Consider the following 25,948-nt stretch of genomic DNA (forward strand, 5'->3'; position numbering starts at 1 on the left):
CTCCCATTCATGGATCCCTCCCTTTTCTTCCTACATTCTTTGTCTACCCGTCCTCCAATCCCTCCCTCTTATTTCTTTATAAATTTTGGAAGGTGCTATACCCTTCATGGTATATATGGAGTGTTGCCTGTTTGACCCATTCCCGATATATGTTTTCAGAACTACACACCTGCTTCCTTTCTCTAATGCCTCGGTGTCTATTCTTTGTCTTCACCTCATTTACATAACATAATTACTATTTTTACTTGAACTCTGCCCAATATTTCTTGTGAGTTATCTTATTACTGATTTTAATCAGTAATCTTAAAAGGTATACATTTCCCTTGTAAAAAAATAAATAAATAATTTGTCCGTGTTCCTTGAAACTTATCTTTAATATTGGCTCTTTTATGTGAAATTTTTTATTGAGTTTGATTGATAGAAAATCCTGAAACTCTGCAAGTTCGTTGAATGTCCATTTTTGTCATTCAAAATTATGGAACATTTTGCTGGATATGAAAGTTTTGGCTGTAGCCTAGTTCTTTTGATTTCTGGTAGATATGAGTTTAGATCTTCTGGGTCTTTTTGTGGCTGCTGAAAATGTAATGCCAGAGACACTGAGGCAAGATAGAGATTAGAGAGTTTTAAAATTTTTACTAATTGGAGAGTTTAATTGACTGGACAGGACTCTCATCTCAAAGTATCCAGTGATGAATGGGGGAATGAAAAACCTTTTTGTAGTTTTCAAACAAAGAAAAGAAGAGTGGAAAAGTTCTTACAGAACCCGTTTGGTTTTTTTTGTCAGGATGGGGAGAGCAATAAACTCTTACTGAAAACCAAAGTCAGGAAACCGAAGCAAGGATATCAATTGAAGTATCCGGGATGATCTTATCTCTTAGAGGGACAGTGTTAAAAAAAATTTTGAAGGCAGAGGGAGTTAGGAGCCAGGATGTCTGATCTGCTCCTAGTTTCCCATTGACAATTTATAACCTTAGAGCAAATGGTCCTCAGTCTTAATGAACCAGGGGGGTTTTACAACTTAAGGGGACTGAGGCAGAACAGTTAAGGAAACAGATAGAACAATTCAGGGAAACTCAGTCAGGACAATGAGGGAAACTAGTGCAGGGAAACTGAGGTAGAACAGCTCAAGGAGACTGTGGCATAACATTCCACACTCTCTCTCCTAAATGTTCAAATCTTTGAACACCTTCCTCTTGATACCCAGGAGGTCTTAGCACCATAATTTTGACCGACTCCACTTGGGAGAGGATGAGGCAGACAAGAATAGAGAAGATGCAAGGATCTATGGCTAGGGCAAAAAGGAGAATCAATAGATTCTGCAATAGATGGAACAAGTGTGGTTAGCCAAGGGGAAGGATTAAACAGTGACTGGTACCAGTTCTTTCCCTGTCCCTGCTCCAGTCGTCTAGTCTCAAGATTCTTATGAAGCAGGGCTAGACTTTCTCTGATCACCCCAGGGTTATTAGCATAAAAACAGCATTCCTCATTTAGGGCGGCACACAGGCCTCCCTGTGGCAGAAATAGTAGGTTAAGTCCCCTACGGTTCTGGAGTACCATCTCAGCCAGGGAGTCAACTTGGATTTCCAGTTTGGAGATGGATGACTCGATCTGAGTCAGGTCTGTGGTCATTTGTGCACTTAGCTCAGCATACCCAGAACTGCCCTTCAGGAGGGCTGCAGTGCTGAGGGAAGTGGTGCCTGCCAGCCTGAGCCCCACTATGAGGGGAAAGAACGGCAGAGCCCGTTTCTGTCTGATTGTCTCTGTGGGGGAAAAATGGCTCCATCCGTCCCCTCATGGAAGAACAGACAGGCTGGGGAATACCGCTATCAGGACACAGAACGAGTCTGGCCTTCTGAGGAGAGTGGCAGAATAAGCACACCTGGTCAGTCCATCCCTGCAGGCAAACCATGAACCTTCAGGGGCTTGATACCAAACTGCAACATCTGATGAGGAAGCTGAAATATTAATCAAAGAACTGGGGTTACAGAACTGGAGGAGAGGGTCAGAAAGACTCCTGGAAGCAGTCACCATGCAGGCTCCTATACCTTGGAGATTCCCAAGAGTGATTTTAGGCTGCTCCCAGGTACAGTTAGACTGAGAAGTGGTTCCAGGAACTGGGTCTGTCAGGGCAATCCCCACAAAATAAGAGGGTTCAGAGTTAAAGCAGAGCCAGCAATCATGGCCCAGCTGGGGATCTGTGGAGTTCAAATAGGAGTGCACCATGGGCAACAAATCAAGCATAGAGTGAGAACCAAAGGATTCAGGAGGACTGTCAACTGGGACTAACGGGTCAGGAATAATAGGAGAACTTTGGGTCAGAGCAGGGGTCTGTGGAGCTAGGGAGGGTGGTGGCAGAATAGGATCAGCCAGGACTGGTGTCCTAGGTGGGACTAGTAAAGCAGCCAGAGGTCCCACGGGCTTAGATGGGGGCGGATCTTTATACTGAACTAGGAGGTAGTGGCTGAATTTGAAAGTGCTACCTGGCAGGAACAAAGGGTAAGAGTTCGGGACTCTTCCCACTTCTGGTGTGACGGTTGCTGGATCGTTAGGATAATGCGGAGGGGGCTCCAGTGTGGTCTGGGTCTGCTGGTCAAAGGTTTGGATGGTCATCCTAAAGTAGTCATCTCCTAGGATTGAGTACCACCCAACACCAGGGCAAAGTTAGAGCCGGCGGGGGGGGGGGGGGGGGGGGAGGCTATAGGAGCCCTGAAATAGAAGCAGGGAGCCAGGGAGGGATGTACTGTCATCGAGGGTTGTAAACTTGAGTAGTAGGTGGCAGAAAAGGAGGGACCTCCTGCGAGGTCTCTAAAGGTCATTGTCCATACAGGCTTTGGGGCGTGTGGATTTCCCAGAGCTTTGGAAAACAAAGGAAGGAGGAAGTAAATTGAGAAAAATCCCATATTAGCACTTCTAGACTTGGAGAAACGGGAAAAGGGGAAAGGAGCCCTTAGCGGGGGATATACAGACAATTTAGGCACTCACAAAATAACAGAGCAAATACAAGGATTAATCTTCCCAGGGTTTCCCACCCAGAGTCTTTGGGGGAAATCAAGGACGGGAGGAACGGATCAGTCTCAGTTTCAGAGGGTCGTCACCAATCTCTGTTTTCCATTCCATTTCCATTCCAATGGTGACTGAGGATTTCAGTTAGCTGTAGTGAATCCAGGCGGAGATTGATCCAACTTTTACAGCAGTGGGCATGATGAGAATCACAGTATAAGGTCCTTTCCACTTGGGTTCTAGGCCAGAGGTAGAAAATTTCTTTATCAGGACTGCATCACTAGGCTGGAATGGATGCGCTGGCTCAGAGAGGGAACTGGAAGGGCTTCTCGAACAAGGTGTGAGATGTCCTTCTGGGTTTTCTGCAGGGCCTGTAGAAACATGATAAAGGAGGAGTTAGAAACTTCAGCCATTATATGTTCTCTGACCATGGGTAAAATTGGAGGTGGCCTCCCAAACAGGATCTCAAACGGAGTTAAACCCAGTCTGTTGGGAGTGCATCTACTCCTCAGTAGTGCAAATGGCAGGAGTGAGACGCAAGAGCTCTGAGTCTCTAAGAAGAGCTTTGTAAGGAACTCCTTAAGTGTTCTATTAATTCTCTCTACTTGCCCAGAGCTCTGAGGTTGGTAAGCACAGTGGAGCTTCCAATCGATGCCCAGGGCCTTGCTTATGTCTTGTGATATTTTGGCAACAAAGGCAGGCCTGTTATCAGACCCTATGGCTACTGGAAGACCAAAGCTGGGCAGTAACTCATTTAGTATCTGTTTGAAAACTGTGAGAGCTGTTTCATTTCGGGTGGAGAAGGCTTCTGTCCAACCTGAAAAAGGATCCACAAAAACTAACAGGTATTTGTACCCAGTTGTTGACGTCTGTACCTCAGTATAATCTACTTCCCATCTTTCCCAGGGACGTGTCCCTTAAGCCTGATTCCCACACGGGCTTCCTTAATTCTTTGCATATTTACTCTAGCGCAAGTGTTGCATCTATGAATGTAACTTCTGATCAATTGGCTAACATCCTTTATATAACATCTGCTCAATAACTGATGCATTTTCTTTTCACATAAATGAGTGAAATCGTGCAAATCCTTCACCAGCATTCTACTTAATGCTTGTGGAATAAAAATCTTGTCCTCTATGTACCACCAAGCTCCCTCCCTCTGACCTCCCCTCTGAGAAACGAAAATATTCTCTGAAGGGGAGTGATTGCCAAAGGCAAGGAAGAGGTGGAAGAGGAGATGGCGGCTTAGGGAGCTGCTGCATCCGCAGCCCGATTCCCCACTGCTTCCCTTGTCTCACCAGATTGGTGAGCTGAGCAATGAATAATAGAAACAGAGAAGGGTAACCAGATAGAATCCAGCAGGGAAAGATCTCTGCCTTATTCTTAATTTCCCTCCCAGCGGATGTCAACAGGCCCCTTTCTTTGTAAAGAGAGGCATGGATATGAGCTGTTGCAAAGGCATAGCAGCTGTCACTATGGATATTAGCTGATTGTCCTTTTGCTATGCACAGGGCTTGAGTTAAAGCCACGATTTCTGCTTTCTGGGAAGATGATGAGGAGGGGAGGGAAGAAGACCAAAGGGTAGAGAGAGAAGGATAATGCACCACTGCTGCCCCAGAAACACGGGTGTCCCCCACAGCAAAACCGCTTCTGTCAGTAAAAAGGATGCGGTCAGGGTTTTTTAGTGGGATGTCCGAAAGGTCAGGCCTTGCTGACTGAGAATCCTCAAGGAGCTGGAAGCAGTCATGCACGGGGACCGGGCCAGAACTAGGATCTGGGAGCAAGGTGGCAGGGTTCAGGGCAGATGATTTAGAGAAAGTGAGGCAGGGGTGGTGGAGAAGCAGGGCCTGATAGTGAGTAATGAGAGCGTTAGAGAGCCACCTGTCAGGGGCAGACCTGAGCAAAGCCTCAACAGAGTGAGGTGTGGAGATAGAAAGAGACTGGCCAAGGAAAGCTTGTCAGCTTCCTTTACCAGGAGGGCAGCCGCTGCTATGGCCCTAAGATGGGGGGGGGGGGGGCGGCACCCAGCTGCTACAGAATCCAAACACTTAGAGAGATATGCAACAGGCCGTCGCCAGGGCCCAAAAGCTTGAGTCAAAACACCCTTAGCGACACCTCTAGCTTCTGCCACAAAAAGATGAAAGGGCTTTGTGATATCGGGGGGAGCTGGGGCAGGGGCCTTGGTAAAGCCGGTCCTGAGACAGTCAAAGGCAGCTTATTCCACAGAGCCCCACACAAGGGGACCCTGTCCAGCTGTGACAGAATAAAGAGGTTTTGCTATCTCAGCAAAAGAAGGAATCCATAGGCGACAATATCCAGCTGTTCCCAAAAATTCCTGAACCTGTTTCTTAGTAGTGGGGACTGGAATAGATATGATAGCCTGAATACATTCAGAAGACAGGGACTGGTGACCAGACTTGAGAACATACCCCAAATAAGACACTTCAAGAAGACAGAGTTGAGCCTTTTTTAGCAGAGACCCTGTAACCTAAGGATTGAAGATGTTGCAAAAGGGCACGGGTTGCCCTCAAGCAAAGAGACTCATCAGGAGCTGCAAGGAGAAGATCGTCTACATATTGGACCAGGGAGCAATAAGAGTGCTCCTTGCAGAAGGGCAGGAGGTCCAGATGGAGAGCTTGTCTAAACAGCATAGAAGAATTTTTAAAGCCCTGAGGTAGTCAAGTCCAAGTAAGCTGACCTGAGAATTCCCCTTGAGGATCTATCCATTGAAAAGCAGAGAGAGGTTGGCTGACAGGAGCAAGGGGTATGGAAAAGAAAGCATCCTTTAGATCTAAAACAGTATATACGGTATGTGTTGGAGTAACAAGCTGAGTAGGGTATACGGATTCAGAACTGTGGAAACCTTTTGTTAACTTCCCTAAGATCCTGAACAAGGCGATAGTCCGAAGACCCAGGTTTCTTAACTGGAAGCAAAGGGGTATTCCAAGGAGACTTACAGGCTACTAGGATACCAGCTTCTCTCAATCGGTTAATGTGAACAGAAATACCTAGGAGGGCTTCCCTAGACATAGGATACTGCTTAACAGAAATAGGAGAGGCAGTAGCCAAAAGCTGCACCACCACCGGTACATGATGAGCAGCCAGAGCTGGAGAGATATTTTCTGTCCACACCTGAGGGAAATCAGTTTGCAGCTGAGAAAGAAGAGGGGAGTGAGCAGGACAGGGCGACGCAGCAGGGGAAGCCACTAAGATATGTTCAAATTGGAGAGGGAGGGTAATAAGAAGATGTTTTGGACTAGGAGGGTTTAAGGTTAAAGAAGCCTCGTCTTCAGAAAAGGAGTTAGTTGCCTGAAGTTTTTGAAGCAAGTCCCTACCAAGCAATGGGTATGAGCAGTCTGGCATAACCAGGAGTGGGTTACTGTGCCACGTCCTAGATGGACTGTGCGCTCAGTAGTCCAGGGATAAGAAACGATTTTACCAGTAGCCCCTTGTGTAGAGGTAGATTTTGGAGATACTGGACCCAAAGGTTTTGTTAAAGCGGAGTCTGTAGCTCCAGTATCCACCGGAACTCAACAGGCTGACCCCCAATTTGTAAGCATACCTAGGTTCTCGGGGGTCTAGAGAGAGAAAGAGAATCAGGGCCGCCTCAGTCTGTCCCTTCTAGAGCAAGGACATTCCTGGGACCATTTCGGTTTGGGCATTCTCTCTTCCAGTGCCCTGTTTTCTTACAATAGGCACACTGGTCTGAGCCTAATGACTGCCGCCCACGGGGCTGGGAAATATTCCCAGGGAAAATTGTTTCTCTCATGGCTGCTACTACTGCTTGGCGCACTCTTTACCTGATGTCTTACCTGGTGTGTCTCAAGTATTAAAGACTTTCAGAGCTATCTAGACTAGTTGAGATATATTCATGCCCTCAAATTCTTCCTGCTTCTGTAATTTTCTGTGTATGTCTGGAGCAGATTGACTAACAAATGCAATATTCACAGATCTATAGTTCTTGGGAGCTTCTGGGTCAATTGTGGTATAAGTTTGGTAAGCTTCATACAACCTTTCTAAAAATGCACCCTGAGTAACTTCAGAAATCTTGGTCATGTTAATAGGCTTTCTAGCTGCAGCTTTAAGACCCTGGAGAAGGTATCTGTGATAAGCAAAGAGCCCAGTACAACCCTGCTGGGAGTTGGGGTCCCAGGAAGATCTTTCAGAGGGAAAACTGACTTCAATCTGAGCATGATGCTCTTCTACAGATGCTCCTCCAGGTCCCAATACAGCCTTCCTGGCCTCCCTTTTAATTTTGTCCCTTTCTTCTCTAGTAAAGGGGGTAATAAGGAGCTGTTGACAATCATCCCACATGGGCTGGTGGGTATAAAATACAGACTCAAGGAGATTAATCAAGGGTTGAGGTTTCTCAGAGAAAGGTGGATTTTGAGCTTTCCAATTATAAATATCATTCATAGAAAATGGGACATAGACTAAGAATGGAACACCTTCCGCCTCCCTCATCTCCCTTAGAGGCAGAACAGGTTTGGGAAGAACCGGGGTTGGCTGGACAGATCCCGAAGCATTGTATTCAACTCCACCTCTAGTACAGGAAGGTGAGAGAGACAGAGGCTGCAGAGAGCCAGGCAGAGAAATGGGGGAGGGAGTCGGCAAAGGGGCAGGAGTCAGCACTTCTGTACTGGCTATACCAAGCCCCTGTGTGCCGGCAGGAGAAGAAACAGAGGTGGGGGAAGAAACGGAGGCAGGGGAAGACGGCGCCAAAGAAAGAGAAGGGGCCCAGGTGGTGAAAGGCTGGGTTCAGGATGTCCAGACAAAGGAGGATAAAGACCTGAACCCACATAAGGTGGGGGAAGGGATTATCTAAGGGATCTTCCAGAGAATCCTGTAGAACATTTTTCTCCGTTTTTGTTTGAGCTGCTGGCAATTTGCAACTTTCCTTGTCTGGCCTCAGGGACTGTGTATCCAAAACTGGAATACCATTTGTCATGGCCACAGCTCTTAGCCAGGAAGGGGGGTAAGAGACAACTTGCAGGCAAACATCAATATAGGGATACTAATTTGGATAGCCAGGCTTGCTTGTGACTACTCCGTGCACCGCCCAAGCTATTTCCCTATCAAAGGAGCCTTCAGGGGGCCATCCTACCCCAAAAGAGAGCCACTCCTTCTGGCAAAAGGTTCAGTTTAGCCTTTTTCCACAATATTCCATAATCAAGATGTTTAAATGTCTCAGAAAAATGACTAAGAAGACATTCAAGTGCAGTTATTGATTTTGAAGCAGAATTTCCATGATAAGGTGGCTGAGTTAACAGATATAAGGCTATACCACCAGAGGACAAATTCCTACTCTCTTTAAACACTGCTGTTTCTGACAGAATAGTCTAACCTTTCTGTCCCTTATATCCAATTACCAAATTTCTCAATCACAGTTCTTAAAACTTACAAGTTAAAAGATTAACAGTTCCTAAAACTTAAAAGAGCTCTTACATTAACAAAACAGACAAATCACATAGAACATAGAACAAACATCACACAGAACACAGAACAAAACTCACAGAAAAAGACTGCAGTCACAACATTAACGACATAGAAGACAGAAAACAACCCAGAGGATATCTTCCAGCGTCCCAGAATGATACCCTACTCAGAATTTCGATGCCCGTCGGCATATTATTTTTCTGAGCTTACAGATGCTATAGCATAACCAGACAGAACAGGCAGACCAGGTGTCAAAAACGACACAAAAACTTACTCTCCCAGGAACCGAATCAATCAATCGATCTGAAGGTGTGTCCACGGCTGAAGAGCTGCTTCTTTTCCCAGAGACTCTGGAGAAATCCAGAGGGCTGATTTTTCTAGGAATAGACTCAGATCCTGAGCCGCCCCAGGCCTTGATGACCAAGAGGTATGTAATCTCTAATCTCTAATCCTGTGCTCAGTCTCGATTATCTCGCTGGGGCCTCCAAAATGTAATGCTGGAGAAACTGAGGCAAGATAGAGATTAGAGAGTTTTTTAATATTTTATTAATTGAAGAGTTTAATTGACTGGGCAGGACTCTCATCTCAAAGTATCCAGTAATGAATGGGGGAATGATGAACACTTTTATAGCTTTTCAGACAAAGGAAAGGAAGATGAGAGGGAAAAATTAGAAGCTTTGGTTCTGTCAGGATAGGGGAAGGCTATAAATTTTTACTAAAAGCCAGAGTCAGAATGTTTGAATAACAGAAGTAAAGATGTCAGTGAAGTATCTGAGATAGTCTTATCTTTTGGAATATTTTAGAGGGGCAGTGTCATAAATTCTTGGGGACAGAAGGAGCTAGGAGCTAGAAAGTCTAATCTGCTCCTCCTCTCCCATTGACAATTTATAACCTTAGAGCAAATGGTCCTCAGTCTTAATGAACCAGCAGGGGGAGGGGGGGTTTATGACTTAAGGGACTGAGGCAGAACAGTTAAGGAAACTGAGATAGAACAATTCAGGGAAACTCAGTCAGGACAATGAGGGAAACTAGTGCAGGGAAACTGAGATAGAACAGCTCAAGGAGACTGTGGCATAACACCCTCAGCTATAGGATGAAATGGGCTTATCTTAACAAGGAGGACATAAAATTTGGGAAGACCTTAGGTTGGGCAACAAAAATGTTGAGGAGAAAGATGCCCTAACAATATTAGAGTCCTCCTGGTCAGAGTCATGGGTTTGGCAAAAGAATTCACAAGTTAAGGGACAAAGATTTATTACAGTGCATGACAGTGGCTCATTCCCAGAGAATTTAATCCAGGAGATAATTGTGACTCCAATTGAAGGAGGTTAAAGTTCCAAGGGAATTTAGCAGAGTAAAAATCAAGGACATAAATTTATAGAAAAGAGAAACACAGATTAGCTATTATAGTACTTTAGAAGTGTAATTGAAGCTTAGGGTAATTCCTATCATTGAGTTCTACAATTTACTGACCAACAGATTGTCCAGTATTGTTTGTGGCACTCCCAAGCCCAGATATAGCCTTAAGGTTTCTCAGGAATTGAAACTTTCTCACACCTCATCAAGATAAAAAAGATAGATAGAAAGACAGACACCTATAGGTAGATGGATGATAGAACAGATGCTTACTGAGAATTGGAAAGAAACCACAAATCTTGAAAGTTCTGTCAGTCTCATTCACTAGTTTGTTGTAAGTGATTTCTTTCAGCTCAATGTTCTTGGGAATGAAGAAGTTTATGTCTGGTCTCAGACTCCTTTTTCTCACTGTGTCTCTTGTACAATAATACATGGCTGTGTCCTCAACTTTAAGGGAGTTCATTTGCAGGTGCACCATGCTATTGCTATTGTCCCTGGAGATGGTGAATCGGCCTTTCACAGAGTCTGCATAGTCTGTACTACCACTAGGCCAAGTAGCTGAGATCCATTCCAGCCCCTTCCCTGGAGCCTGGCGGACCCAGTGCATGCTATAGCTGCTTAAGGTGAATCCAGAAGCTTTGCAAGAAAGGTGAAGAGATCCTCCAGGCTGTCTCAAATCACCCCCAGACTCCAACAACTGAACATCATCACAATGGACACCTGCAAAGAAAAAGCCATTGAAGACAGTAGTCACACAAAAGCATCAGTTCAAAGAGTGTTTCTTTAGTCAAAAACCAAAATTACCTTGTAAAATAGCCAGAATAAAAATTCCTATCAGTCCAAAACCCATTGTTAAGCCTCTACCGGTCAGTCTTTAGCAGATAAAGGCCACACAAAGGAAAAGCTCCTCTCCCAGAGCTGCAGACACAGGTTTTTGCTGGTTTTCTTCCCTAAAGGGAGGAGTCTAATTTGCATATCTTTTTCTGCTTTGTGTGAGAAAGAGCAATTGTCTTCCACTGGGATGAGCCCCCTCCCTGGGCTGAAGAGAGAAGAATTAATTCTAGAACTCTGGGAAAGCTTAAAGACTCTGAGAATCCAAATATCATTGATAATGACTAAGTGTCTATCCTTCATCAATACAATCTATTCTCAGTTCCAAGAAAATCGTTAGCCTTTCTTATTTTCCTGACATTTCCTTAATTTATCCCAGTGTCATTTCTAATTATGGAAGCACCCTGAACTTTCGTCATTTTTGATCTTCAATAGAGACTGGAACCATTTTATGAATCATTTCTTTTGGGGGAGAGTGCTGCAGATGGGCAGTATTTCTTTTCTTTTTTTTTTTTTTTTTAATTCATTTTTCCAAATTATCCCCTCCCTCCCTTCACTCCCTCCCCCCGATGACAGGTAATCCCATACATTTTACATGTGTTACAATATAACCTAGATGGGCAGTATTTCTGAGTCTATTTTAGGTACTTCTTCTACTTGCTTATAGGGGTTTGGGGTTCATTTTCTTTAGAAATGGATTTCATGTGGGTTGTTTACCCCTGTTCTCTCCTATTCATGGTTCCTCATATCTGTTTGGCATGAAAGAAGAGATTGTAAATTTTTCAATTTTTACTTCAGAAATCAGCAGACACTAAAAATCACAGATTGATTTGTATGTTTTTAGTTGTTTAGATTGAAAATGTTAAATAGAGAAAATGTTAATAATGTCGATTTAGCTTAAAGTTTACCATATATACATTTCTCTCTTAGAGAGTTGGTTATTTAAAACTCACCCGCACACCTAAACTCACTTCCTTCTTTAAGCTAAAGGAATTAAGACACAAAATGGACAGGACATTAAAAAATCCACTGAATCTCTTAGATGGTCCAAAAAGGCCCAGTTTGTATTTCTCAGAAGGACTGATTGTATGTAGGGAGAGTGTGTAGGGAGACAGTGACACAATATCCTCTCAAAAAGTGTGTCCATCTCCTGTAGTATCTAGGGACAAGTATAGGCTGAGCCTCCTTCCCAGAGTAACTAAATCTGCTACCACCTGGTGTACAAGCAAAAACATTTTTCCTCTTTTCTACATTCATTCTTTACTCATTGGGAAAAGGATTACCTTTTACAACAGGAAACATTAGAACACTGGCCAAAAGAATGCAAATTATTTTCCAATCCGCCTTTAATTTTGTAGAATTTTGTTTATAGTAAAGTCTGAACTGGGTTACTTGTTTCTCTGTTTTACTCTTTCCTGGTACAGAACTTACATTTTCATTGTCCTGTCCTACATAACATGTAGGAAAAAGAACAATTCAAAGTAGATTATGGGATAAAGTTTAGTATCTGCTCCTATAAAATATATCTTGGAAGAAGAAGCCCAAAAAAGCTAATTGACCCTATGTTAACTTCAAGCTATCTTTCCAAACTTTCATATTCATTAACTCCTAAGAAAAGTATATGCTTGAATTTTCTATTTAAGTTTTGAATATACTTGATATTTGATAAATATACTTGGGGGCAGCTAGGTGGCGCAGTGGATAGAGCACCAGCTTTGAATTCAGGAGGAACCAAGTTCAAATCTGGTCTCAGACAACTTAACTCTTCCTAGCTGTGTTACCCTGGCCAAGTCACTTAAGCCCAGCCTCAGGAAAAAAAACAAAAACAAAAAAACAAACAAACAAACAAACAAAAAAACTAGATAAATGTACTTGAAGAATATACTTGATACTTTTCTTTAAGGCACTTCTTGACCTTCAAACTCACATCGACAACCTCAGGTCTTTTCCATTTCTCTCTTCATACGACTGCCAAAGTTTTCTTTCATAACATGATTGATGTGTTGTTTTTTTCCCTATTTCTACTTTGCCCTAAGAGATTTGAGCAATTTTCTCAAGGTTTTTTTTTGTTTTTTTTTTTAAATATGAGTTCCTGTTTTGGTTAAAGTATTGAGTTAGTTTGATAGTTCTTTTTTAAAATGTATTTTATTTAAAAACAAAACTGAATCAGAAAAACAGAAAAGGAATAGAAACAAAATAAAACAAAAGAGAATATTGTTATGTGCCCTGCATAAATCAAGAAAAATTAAAATATATAACAATGAATTACCAGTTCAAGAAAGTATATAAAGCATATATATACATATACATATATATAGAAAAAATTATATTAATGAATGTCTATCTTTTCTTCACTTCCTTGTAAATAGTTCTTCTGCTCTCTACTGATAATCTTTTTAACTTTATTCTTTTTTCCCCTTTTACTTCCCCCACCTCCTTCCAGCAGGTTAGGAAAGACTATATTTATATATACATACTGCCCCCCCCCATGAGGTTTAGATTTGGGGAATCCAAATTAAATTAGGTTTTCTGGTGGTCAAGGAGTTAAATGAGATCTAGTGGCAGTACAGGGGTAGGGAGTTCTGGGGATTCCCTTCTGGCAGATCAGAGATCCTCTGTAAGGGAATTTACAGACCTGAAAAACTAGATTGATAAAAGAGGTTTATTATGAGGATTAGAAGTAAGGTTAAAGTCTAGTTAAGGAAATAGGTGAGGGTAAAGAGAAGATAGCACTGGAAACAATATTCCAGTTGATGGAAGCTCATTATATTGCTTGTCTTGGTGAAAGTAGGGAAGCCTGAGCAGATCATTAGAATGGGGGCTGGCACAGCCCAAGTTGGTGCAGATCCAATGGGGCATGGGGCAGGCCCAGATCTCCTATAGAAATTGAAAGGGATGATTTTGACCAGGATTTGTGACTCAAAGATGCAGGCTTCCTGAACTGATAATGCTTCAGCCAGGAGGGGCTGGGAGTAATCTGAATCACAAATCAATCTGAAAGGAATCACAAATCAGTTTCTTAAAGGGACCACAACCCACTTCATCCCCACACACATAGACAAATATTTTTCCTATCCCTGCTGATTCTTTGCTTTAATTCTACAATTTAATTTGCCTTTATATTACTTAAGCTTCTCCCATTCATGGATCCCTCCCTTTTCTTCCTACATTCTTTGTCTACCCGTCCTCCAATCCCTCCCTCTTATTTCTTTATAAATTTTGGAAGGTGCTATACCCTTCATGGTATATATGGAGTGTTGCCTGTTTGACCCATTCCCGATATATGTTTTCAGAACTACACACCTGCTTCCTTTCTCTAATGCCTCGGTGTCTATTCTTTGTCTTCACCTCATTTACATAACATAATTACTATTTTTACTTGAACTCTGCCCAATATTTCTTGTGAGTTATCTTATTACTGATTATAATCAGTAATCTTAAAAGGTATACATATCCCATGTAAAAAAAATAAATAAATAATTTGTCCGTGTTCCTTGAAACATCTTTAATATTGGCTCTTTTATGTGAAATTTTTTATTGAGTTTGATTGATAGAAAATCCTGAAACTCTGCAAGTTCGTTGAATGTCCATTTTTGTCATTCAAAATTATGGAACATTTTGCTGGATATGAAAGTTTTGGCTGTAGCCTAGTTCTTTTGTTTTCTGGTAGATATGAGTTTAGATCTTCTGGGTCTTTTTGTGGCTGCTGATAAATCCTATACAATTCTAATTGTAGCTCCAACATATTTGAATTGAATTTCTTTTTTCTTGCAAATTTTTTTCTTTGATATGGAGGTTTCAAAATTTGGCAATGATATCCCTATGTGTTCTCTGCAAATGATCTCATTAAGTTGTTGATGGGTGAATTTCTTTTTATTTCTACTTTCCACTCATGTTCCTTCACTCCAGGCCACTTCTCTTGGGTTATTTCTTGCATTATTGTATCAAGGTTCTTTATTAGGTCACAACTTTGAGGTAGTACAATTATTCTTATATTTTTTCTTCTTGATCTGTTCTCCAGATCTGTTGTTTTTCTTGCAAGATGTTTCACATTCTATTCTATTTTTTCATTCTTAAAATCTGTTTTGTTATTCTTGCCCTTTCATAGCTTCAGTGGATTTTCCCTTGCCCAATTCTAATTTCCAAGAGTTATTTTAAACTTTGAGAATCTGTATCTCCTTTTTTAGTTGGTTAACTTGTTTTTCACAATCTTCATGTTTTTCTTAAATGATTTTTCTTAGTTTTTTCTCAATGTTTCTCATTTAATTTTTAATTTTTTTGAGTTCTATAAATTTTCTCTAGGCAAGGAGTTATTTAACAGTTGCTTTTTGGAATAGAAGTTTATTTTACTTTGGTGTCCTCTTCTGAAGATGAACTTTGGTCTTCTCTGTTCCCATATTAAGTTTCTATGACTAAGTTCTTTTTTCTTTGTCAATTCAATTTTTTAAAATAAGAGGAATTAATGTAGGTGGGGTGGGGGATGGTGCCTCTGGATTTACATCAGTTCTCTCCTCTGGCTTGATGCCGTAAATCACTGTTTATGCACTCAACATATGGGCTGGTTCTTTCTCAAAGCTATATCCCTGCAGCACAGTAGGGTCTGGCACTCCCAGGCTTCACTCAGTTTTCCTGGTGTCAGACCTCCAACTCCAAATGCAATCTGAGAGGTGAAAGTATCTGTGGCTCCTGCTGAGACTCAAGCCAAATCTAGCTAATCCCAGGGATCCAAATTTGTTTCTGTATGTGTGGGACAGGTGCTAGACCTCCTCCCCCAAATAAACTAAGTAGCAATATCTTCAGGTAAAAAGAGAAAGCATTTATTTAGTCCCTGCAGGAAGAGGCTCAAGCATACCTGGGAAGCATCTCAGGTCACAACATATGCTCAACCTGCAAACCTGGAAACAGGAAAGCTGGTTAAATAGCAAAAGACCCAAGTCTTTTTATTGTATAGACTAAAAGGAAGGAATCATCATTGACCAATGGTTACCAATGTTGTCTGCTTCCTGTGGGTTACATGATTTCCTATCACTGACCTAGGGTCTTGGCTTTTAGAGATTATGTGACTTCCTATAACCTGGGCCCAAAACCTGATCTTGTGATTCTGCAGACCTCTGGGAATTGGGTTCACATGATTTAAGCCTAAGATCTGACCTATTCTATCTCATAGACTTTTTAAAGAAAGCTTCACCTAGTGCCATTCATGTGGAGCTAGCCTGGAGGTGTCTGCACAGACTCCACATGAATGGCACTAGATGAAGCTTTCTCCAAAAAGTCTATGAGACTTGCTTCTGGGATTAAGAGTTGATTTGACTGATGCTGAGTAAAATGAGCAGGACCAAGAGATCATTATATACTTTAACAACAATACTATATGATAATCAATTCTGATGGATGTGGCCATCTTCAACAATGAGATGAACCAAATCAGTTCCAATAGAGCAGTAATGAATTATACCAGCTACAATCAGCTGGGAGATGACTTTGAACCACTACATAGAATTCCCAATCCCTCTATTTTTGTCTGCCTGCCTTTTTGATTTCCTTCATATGCTAATGTACACTATTTCAGAGTCTGATTCTTTTTGTACAGCAAAACAACTGTTTGGACATGTATACATATATTGTATTTAATTTATACTTTAACATATTTAATATGTATCGGTCAACCTGCCATCTGGGGATGGGGGAAGGAAGGGAAAAATTGGAACAAAAGGTTTGGCAATTGTCAATGCTGTAAAATTACCATGCATATATCTGGTAAATAAAAACTATAATTAATAAAAAAATAAAAATAAAAATAAATTTTAAAAATAAAATAAATGGAAAAAAGAGTATATTTAAATAATCTTATGACACTGATTAAGGATAAAATAATCCAAAAAAATCTACACTAAATTCTGTCATCTACCCTCAGATTAGAAGGTCAGAGTTTTCATTTGAAATACTAATGTTTCCACTTAAATGGCAATTTAATAGAAGCAGATGCTCTCCAGACACATTAATGATTTGTTAAAATCCATATTTGGGAATGAAAATTGTTAGCACTAATATCTGTCTGCCCAGGTTGCATGTACCTTCGGATTCTAATGTTTATTGTGCAACAAGAAAGTGATATTCGCACACATGTATTGTACCTAGACTATATTGTAACACATGTAAAATGTATGGTATTGCCTGTCATCGGGGGGAGGGAATAGAGGGAGGGGGGGTAAATTGGAAAAATGAATACAAGGGATAATATTATAAAATATATATATATATATATATATATATATATATAATAAAAAAAAAAGAAAAAAAAATCCATATTTGGACAAGCTTTATCAGGAAAATCCTGATGTCTTTGTTATTCATCAATACCAAATGGTAAATACATAAATACACTGTGTGGACCTAGGAAACAACCTGTATCAATAATCATTGTAAAACAGCTGCTCTTTCCACAGCACAAAGACTTACAGTTGACCTTTTTAGACCCTACCAACATGTCAGGAGATTCTACAGAGGACATGTAACATGTGTCTAACACATCCTGGAAGACTTTAGCCCAGAAGGTGGAAGTTAGCATGAAAATACAAATGCCTCATCAAGCCCAAGAAGGACTCATTACTCTTTCAAAAAATAAACAAGAAGAAGAATTTCTTAAACAAAGCTCCTATTCAAAGACAAAAGCTTGAAAAATGAGTTTTCAAGGAAAAAAAACTTCCCACTACAAAAAATTATGGTAGGAAAAGATCATGACATTGCTAAGATGTAGAGGAGCTTTGATCCCCTACTAAACACTTCATGGAGCTCATAAACATAAAAATAAATAAGGAGAAATACCTGTAGACTACATCACAGAGCCTTTGAGATCTATTTTAATTATAATTTTCTGGTCCATTATAATTTTCAGTATATTTACCTCTTGGGTGAGGTTAAAATATAGATTCACATAGATTTAGAATGAGGGGGTAGAGCAAAATCTATTATACTGCAGTTTAAAAAAAAAAAAAAAGAGGGTTAGCGTTCATTATTTCAAACAAGACTCCAGTAAATATAGATATAATAAAAAGAGAGCAACAGGGAAGCAATATGCTAATAGATAATGCATCAAAATCAATACTTATTATATGTATTAAAAAATCAACAAATCAGAGAGAAAAGTAGAAAGTAAAACTATAATATTGGGGGAAAAACTCCAATGTATCCCCTTCTGAGGAAGACAAGTACTTTAAATAAAATCAGAGCTGATAGATATTTGGTATTCTAAGCTATAACATGGCATCTTTCCAAAAATTAATCATATATTGGGACAAACAGACCTCTCCAAAACTGTAGGAAAGTAGAAATACTAAACATATCACTGATCACAAAGTAACAAAAGAAGATAAAATAATACCATAGAATCATGACATTAAAGAACAAATTGTGGAAATAGAAAATATTTTAAAGAAAATAATAATAAATTATATTCCAAATCTTATTGGATAAAGCTAAAGCAGCACTTTTTCTTAGAGGAAATTTTAAATCTCTATATGCTTTCATTAACAAAAAAGGAAGAGCAAAGCAGTGAATTCATCATACAAGAAAAATAAAACTTGAAAAATAACAAATTAAAAATCAAATCAATTCAGAAAATTAATAAATCTGAAAATAAAATAATCATTGAATTGATAACTAAAACTAATAACTTTGTAAAGAAAAATCACTATAACTAACCTGAAAAAGACAGAGAGATAACAAAACCCTGCTACATATATGAAAAAAAATGCCACTGTATGAAACTTATACAAACTAACATTAAAAGATGCTAAAACTGACAAGTTATGGAAAATGATGAATACTTACAAAAATATAAAAGACATTTAAAAAGAAATAAATTATTGAAATAACAAAAATATAAAAGACAGTTAAAAAGAAATAAATTATTGAAATAATGATTTTTTAAAATTTTATTGATATTTTCTGTTTTTTACTTCATTATGATAGAGTATATACCTCCCCTTTCCTCTTCAAGAATCATTAGTGCTGATAAATCATATTTTTTAGAGAGGAAAAAAGAAGTTATTACAACTGATTCTTACATTGAGACAGTCCAAAAACATGTGCAATGAGCAACATCTGTAACCTTCAAAAAGCAGTAAATTGGGAGATGTATTCTCATACCATGTCAGTTTGATCCCACTAATTTTTTTTTTTTTGGTGCATTCGTTCCATTTAAATTGCAATTAATAGGTATATGGGGTGGGAGGGAACTTTGTTTGCTTCATTTTGTATCAGATTGTATATAGCTTTTTATATGTGTGACATACATCATTTTTTTACAGCTAAGTAGTATTCATATACCACAATTTATTTAGCCATTCCCCAACTGATTGGCATCTACTTTGTTTCTAATTCTTAGCTATCACAAAAAGTGTAGCTCTGTCTCCCTCTCTTTTTCTCTCTTTTTCTCTGCATATATATGTATGTATATATACAGTATGTATGTATATATACAGTATGTATGTGTATATCTATGTATTACACACACACACACACATATATATATATATATATATGGAGAACATAGAGACTTTCTTCTAATGGAGTCTCTGATTTATAGGGTATTTTATTCATTTTATTACATAATTCCAAACTGCTTTCCAAAATGGTTGTACCATTTTCAAACCTCCATCAACAGTATATTAATGTGCCTATCTTCCCATAACTCCTCTAATATTGACTATTGCCAGTTTTTTGTCATTTTTTTGCCAGTTTGTTGTGACATTACACTTCAGAATTGCTTTGATTTACTTTTCTTTCATCATCTGTGATTTGTGTTTGTGGTTGTGAATGTGGTTTGTGATATGTGCTTACGAATACTTTGCAGTTCTTCTAAGATGTGTTTGAAGCATATTCTCTATCTTCTGATGGAGAGCAGATTGACTCAAGGTATGAAAGGAATCATAGTTTTTGTACTTAATCACAGTGTTTGGCTTGTTTGGCTTGAATACATTTTGTTGTTATAAGATTTGTTTTTTTCTTTTTTAATTTGGGGTAAAAAAGAGGAGATAATTATGGTAATGGCAAAAAAAGGTAAAAGAAGAATATTATTGAAACATTATTAAAAATATAAAGGAAAATCAGAAAGAAAAAAAGAGATAAGCAAGAAAATTTGGAAGGTTTGCATTTTGGAATTGCATTGAGTTTTTTTTAAAGGATAAAAAAGAAATCTACAGATTGATACACAATCCTCTTTCTCAACTGTGTGTATTTATGAGTGTGTGTTTTTGAGTTTTCTTTGCTTATTTATTTAAATAGTTCAGATAAGAACATAAAGGTGTCAGCTACTCTCTCCTACCAAATGGTTTTGTTTATGTACATTTTTCCTTGATTAAGTGACATAATTTTTCCTAATCTTTCTTTTTTTTTTTAATATTCTTCTTCCCCTCTAAGTTTTCTCTTAGGATTGTTAAGACTTGATAACTTTGGCCTAATTAGATTTCCTCCTTAAGGACTCAATCTCCTCATATTTGAATAGAAGTTTGTTTAGTCTTTATGTTCGTGTTTATGATAAAAAGAGAAGAGAATACAGAAAAGTGTAAAGGGCCTAGAACCGATCTTCTCTGTGCGGAAGGGAGCCGCCCTAATGTCAGTCAACTCCAGAATGTTGCTCCGGGTTGATTAATAGAGCTACGTGTCGGTGGATGTGTAGAGCTATGAGTCACCTGGCCATAAAAGGAGAAACCCGACTAGGCATTGATAAGGGAGCTGGCCCCGCCCACGATGGGAGGTTTCAGGGAGGGTCCGACAACCTCTATAAGAGGAATAGCCAGCGGCAGCTCGGAGAGACATTTTGGGTGCAGACAATAAAGACCAGTTCTGCTACACGTTGGCTCTCTGTTTGCTTATTCCCCGCTCCTGTCTCCGGAGCGGGGCCGGAGACGTCCGAAGGCTGGTGATAGCGTGAGGCGCGCAATAAGAAACTTTCAGTTTCCAGTGAAGCTGCAGGGAAGCAGACCCACAACAAGTGGCGCCCGAACAGGGACCTGGGCAGTGTATTCGCTGGAACAAGGAAAGGTAAGTAAAAAGACGCGCTCCTTGATTTTTAGAATCAAGAAGAAGCAAATAGCCTGACTGCTTAGACGCAGTTAGATGAGGCATGGGACAAAAAATAGTTAAAGCCCATATCGAGCCAACAGATTCAGGAGTATATGCTTCATAGCTATATAAACTCCGTAAAAAGAATGGAGTGGATCTTAACTTAAAAGCATGCAGAGCCTGGATAGAAAAAATAGAGCTCTGGTCTGTCTGTGTATGTTTGTCTGCTTTGAATTTTTTGTTCTGTGTTAAAAGTTAGCAAGCTCATAAGAGATAAGAATTCAGCCTCTGTGTTACAGGCTTAGAAAAATAACAGGCTGAATTGTGGAAATTGAAATTCATTCAGAATAGTAATTCTTTCAGAGTGGTTCAAAATGTATTGGTCTTAAAAATTGTTTGTGATTTTAAACTTTTTAACCTGTTGTACCAATTTGTAAGTAAAACAAAAGAAAAAAAAAAAACTTGACTATTTTAAACTGGTGGGAAAGTTTTCTCTGAAAAGCAGATTTTCAAAGCTAAAAGGGGAGTAATGGCATTACAATCTTATCTGCTTAATACCGCCTGGGAAGCTTCTTACTAGTGGCCTTGAAGCACTCAGGCAGAAGAAAAAAAAAAAAACAAACAAAAGAAACAACAAAAAAAAACTATTTGGTTTGCTTCTGAAACATTGGGTAACTTGTTATCATTATGGGTTATGAATCTTGAAGTTTAAAGTTTAAAAAAAAAGGTGATTAAAGAAAAGGGACAAGAGAGATTGATTTGCAAAATTAATTAATAGTTTAAATGAAGCATCTAGTCAGAAGAGTTATTGGTTTGGAAGTGTTTAAAGTATGTCAGAGAAAGTTTGAGCAAGTAGGCATTGGGAAGAGAGAAACAGAGAGATGGGACAGGAGAATAGAGGTGATTTAAGAAGGATTTATTAGTGGGAGCAAATGATTTCAAGAAGAAATCAGTGGGGAAAAGAAGGAACTTGTTGGAAAAGGTAGTCACGGAGAGGTGACTGTGAGACGGAACGTATTTTTGCAGGGCTAGAGCAGCAATAGGAAGCTGCAGCTGTTTCTGGTTGAAGAAAGCAAACTGATTTAAAGGGATTCAAAATTCTTCCTTATATCCAATATTTGAAACCAAGGATTTGTTTTTAAGGAAATATGTTATGCCTTTACTTTAACATCTGAAAACTTTACAACTAAACAGGCTTATTGCTCAGACTTCTCCCTTAGGGTTTCAACAGTGCATGAGTTCTAGCTTGGAGAAGGGGTCCTGGTTAGGACGTGGAAGGAGGACAAGCTGACCCTGAGCTGGAAAGGACTGTTCCAGATCCAGATACAGCAGTGCTACATAGGAAAGAGAGTGGACTCTGAGGGTGTGGACTTCCCAACTGAATGCAGAGAACAAGCTGAGACAAACATTGAAAAGCAACTGATAAACTGTGCATGTAAAATCTTGATAGAGGTATTGAAACCTCACTATTAGATAAAATATCTATTACTGACACCTCCCCCTCCTACAAAACATCCTCCATCAATCATAAGAGTTCCTAAAACTTGTACCAATAATGTAACTTTTCCTCCTCTGATGAATTGTGTTAGAAAGAAAAGAACCTGGTATGACACTTTATTTGGTGGTGCTGGAACTGGTTTCGGTATAGTTAATTCAATAGACCTTGAGATCTTGGCCAGCAGACTGCGCAGTGCTGGACAAGCTGTTTCTCAGGCTTTGACTGTAAATGCTCAAATAGTTGCCCACGACGATCCTACTCCACCAAAATACATTATAATATCAAGGCCAATTTCTACAGATTTTTGATGATAGTATTATTACTAGTTTGGGTTTTACTGGAAATATTAGTAAATTATTTAAGTGGACCAAATGCTCTTTACAAAATATGTATACCTAGATACAAAAAGAAAATGCTCAGAGATTGTTGCAATGTGGGATTATATGTTTAATTTACCAGAAGCATGGAAAAACAATGACCTGAAAATGCTATGTGTACTTTTTTTTTGGTGTACTGGAACTATTGTGTATTGCCAAGTTAAGATATGGGCTGTTATGTGTCAATTTCATGTGTTACCTTTTGTCTTACCTGATTACTTTGCTTTACTTCATATATATGGATATCCTAAACAGATCTTAAGTTATGAAGAAACTATTAGAGTCTAATCAGCGCGCATTAAATGAACATCAAATACAGACTCTTATAGCTGCAGGACAACTTATCGAGGCCTCTCATTTAGTAACATCGGATACTAACCACCATTGGTATGATTTCTTATTTAGATCAGGTAGCGCTACCATTTATTTTAATAGTTTAGCCATACCCATATTATTATTATTGTTCTTTTTGTAATTATGTATGTGTAATTGTCATATGTATTGGAAAATGAAATTAATTTACTCTAATTTCACCCCACTAGCTCAGTCCTCTTATTATTTTCGTGATCTTAAGGCCAAATGATTAAGAAATTAAAAATTTCATATTAGGATTATAAGCTCACTCAAATCTAACAGGCCTCAGCTTCCAAATTATGGGAACTTGACCGTTCCATGAACTCTGTATATTTTTGACACTAGATGCTAGGAACTAGCCATTCCTAGAGATGTTTGTGCTCCAGAGAAGAGTGGCTCCCTCTCTGGGCATAGACAATTAATAAAGAACTGTCAAGATACAGACGATACGGAACGAGTCAACTAGTGAAGCCCTTCCGTACCCCGCACCTGCACAGATGTATGTGCCAAACCCTTATATAAATTTTTGGCAAAAATCCTTCTTTGTCTATAGACATGATAAGAAAATTAACTAGAATGAACAGAACCTTAAAAACTATGCTCATTAAACAAAAAGGGGGAATGGGATGCAAGAAAATAACTCAACAAGATATTGATAAAGCTCTCTTCACTATCAATTTTTTGAAATTTGACGATGAGGGATTAACCCCGGCCATGAAGGCTTTAGTTGAAAATACCATAGGTAATAAACCAGAAAGAAAATCAATGACAGAAAAATCGGAAAATGATTCCAAAGAATTAAGATTGGAAAAGATAATGTATAAAGATGAGAATAACGTTTGGAAAGGCCCTTACAAAGTTATTGTGAGAGGCAAAGGATTTGTTTGTGTCTCAACAGGGGAAAAGGAGAAAAGATGGATCCCGATCAGAAGGACCAGGTTGGTACGAGAAAAAGAAGACGAATCCATCGGGGCAGAGGAGAAAGGAGGAGAAATGGAAAAAACCGAACCCAACGAGCAAAGAGAAGAGAAGGAAGACGAGAAACTCAAATGCGAATGAATCAAATTGCATGCATGTTGTTAGGATTAAGTAGCCTGATAGGAGGGGTGAAGAGTGAGGAGAGAAATATGATTGCAGATTTGTCTAGTTTTCAAATGGTCACTTGGCATCATCAGCCTATACCATTAGCCACGTTAGGAAATGTTTCCTTTTTGGAAGGGATGGGGGCGTACAAAGAATCAAAAGTATGGAAGGAACATTTTAAGAAGCTCACTTTCATTACTCGGGATGTCCCTTTATGCCTGACATATAACTTAAAGATAAGTTCATGCATTATGCTGGAACCTTTTAGAATTAAGCAATCATCCCTCAAAACGAGCGACCTAAATGACTTGACTAGCGAGATGATAGTTGAAATGTTGGCTGTTCCCCACGTGGAACATGAGATAGAAGATAAAGTTGAAAGTCCCCTTCCCCCTTGTACCCTGGTTATGAACTCGCCTTTATTTTCACCTTTGTCCACGGGCGTGTTTCGTAAAGGGCCCTTTTTGCCAGAAGTTAATATCAGCTTTTGGAATGGGGAGACAGATGAGGCACCGGTACTGGTTGCACCAACACCCATAGTGGAAGGGCATATTCAGAATCACCTATGGAAGATAGGTCTGACACTAGCAATTACGAATATTTCAGTTATAATTAATGTTCCTCTACATGAACATCCTACCGAACTGCTGGTGCTGCCGCATAGAGTTTGGAAAAAGAATTTTGGAGAAAGGTTTGGAAGTTTACTAGGGAAAAATACTACCTGCTTTAAACACTCTAGGGTTAATCAGATTCAGACTTGCTTCCCTTTTAAAGGTAGAGTTCAGTCATTTGACGGTACAGCCTTTTTATTATGTTTGATAGCGTCAGTTGAGCGAGTCAATGATACCTAGAGGGCATCCTGCTATGACGCGATTATCACCAATGAAATTGGGGAAAAGACCTTAGCCTTTAACAGCGGGGTTATATTTTTATTGAAGAGTCCCCCTATCACCCCACGCCCTCCTTCGGAGGGTAAGAAACAAGATGGCAAGGGTATGATTCCAATGTATACTCTACACGCGGCTAAGGCACCAACTCATTGGGCTATAACTCCTAATCTTCCCAAATTACGAATGATGACATGGGTTCATGAAAGTATCCCTTTAAAATTGACTGGTAATGGCTCATTCTTGGTAGGCTCACACATTCACCCAGGGTACCCAGAGCGACAACCTCAAATGTTTAAACAAAGTAAAGACAGCCTAACTTTTATGACAACCCACTTGCCACTGTGCATAGTTCTTGAGGGACAAGGGAATGATTGGTGTGCAACCATGAAAAGGCTGAATAGAAGTCATCTGCTACACAGTAATGATGAGTTAAATAATATAAGTACCAGTATGATGGTTCAGATGAAGGAAATACATGGGAAAAATACAATGAATGCTGTGAGACAGCAACGTACTGATTTGCCGAGTTGTATAGACTCAAAGTTGGGTGTAGTTTTTGGACAATTAAGGGAATACAGTACAGGACTAATGAGGAAAAGCATATTTTTGCAAGATGGCACTGTGAACTTGACGTTTTGGGATCGGAATGCCGATTCTCACTCTCAACTAATTGCTCCTGTATTCTATTCTAATCATGTCCTGCAGCCACATCTGTGGAAAGTGGGATTAGTTACAAATAGGATAAAAATGCAGTTACATATATCTAATAATCAGGACAGGGAGTTGACTTTTACCCAATGGCATCGGGTTTTTGGCAACAAGAATTCCACTTGTAGAGGGGGAGTTTTTCCAAATAGTACATTGTGTTATAGCTTTGAAGGACAATTGTGGACTCTGGGTAATGCATTGTTCCTGATATGTTTGAACTCAAACTATAAGATAACCAAAGCAGAAGGGGTTCTTCAAGGACTGTTGAAAAATCTGCACCACAGAGGAAAACGGGAAGGTGGCAGTATGTTTTTATCACTGGCGGCCTTGGCTCTGAGTATCTCAGAGGA

The 25,948-nt window shown here is 39.5% G+C and overlaps 1 protein-coding gene across 1 annotated transcript; it reads left to right on the plus strand.

Annotated features, from left to right (window-relative positions):
- Positions 1-20,600: 20,600 nt before the first annotated feature.
- Positions 20,601-25,206, plus strand: LOC141552831 (uncharacterized). The gene is made up of 4 exons (XM_074284794.1): positions 20,601-20,667; positions 21,909-22,950; positions 23,816-24,665; positions 25,138-25,206. The coding sequence occupies exons 2-4, from the start codon at positions 22,829-22,831 to the stop codon at positions 25,204-25,206; spliced, it is 1,041 nt and encodes a 346-aa protein (XP_074140895.1). The 5' UTR covers positions 20,601-20,667; positions 21,909-22,828.
- Positions 25,207-25,948: the final 742 nt, after the last annotated feature.

Source organism: Sminthopsis crassicaudata, chromosome 2 (genome assembly GCF_048593235.1).
Source record: "Sminthopsis crassicaudata isolate SCR6 chromosome 2, ASM4859323v1, whole genome shotgun sequence".
NCBI classification, from domain to species: Eukaryota; Metazoa; Chordata; class Mammalia; order Dasyuromorphia; family Dasyuridae; genus Sminthopsis; species Sminthopsis crassicaudata.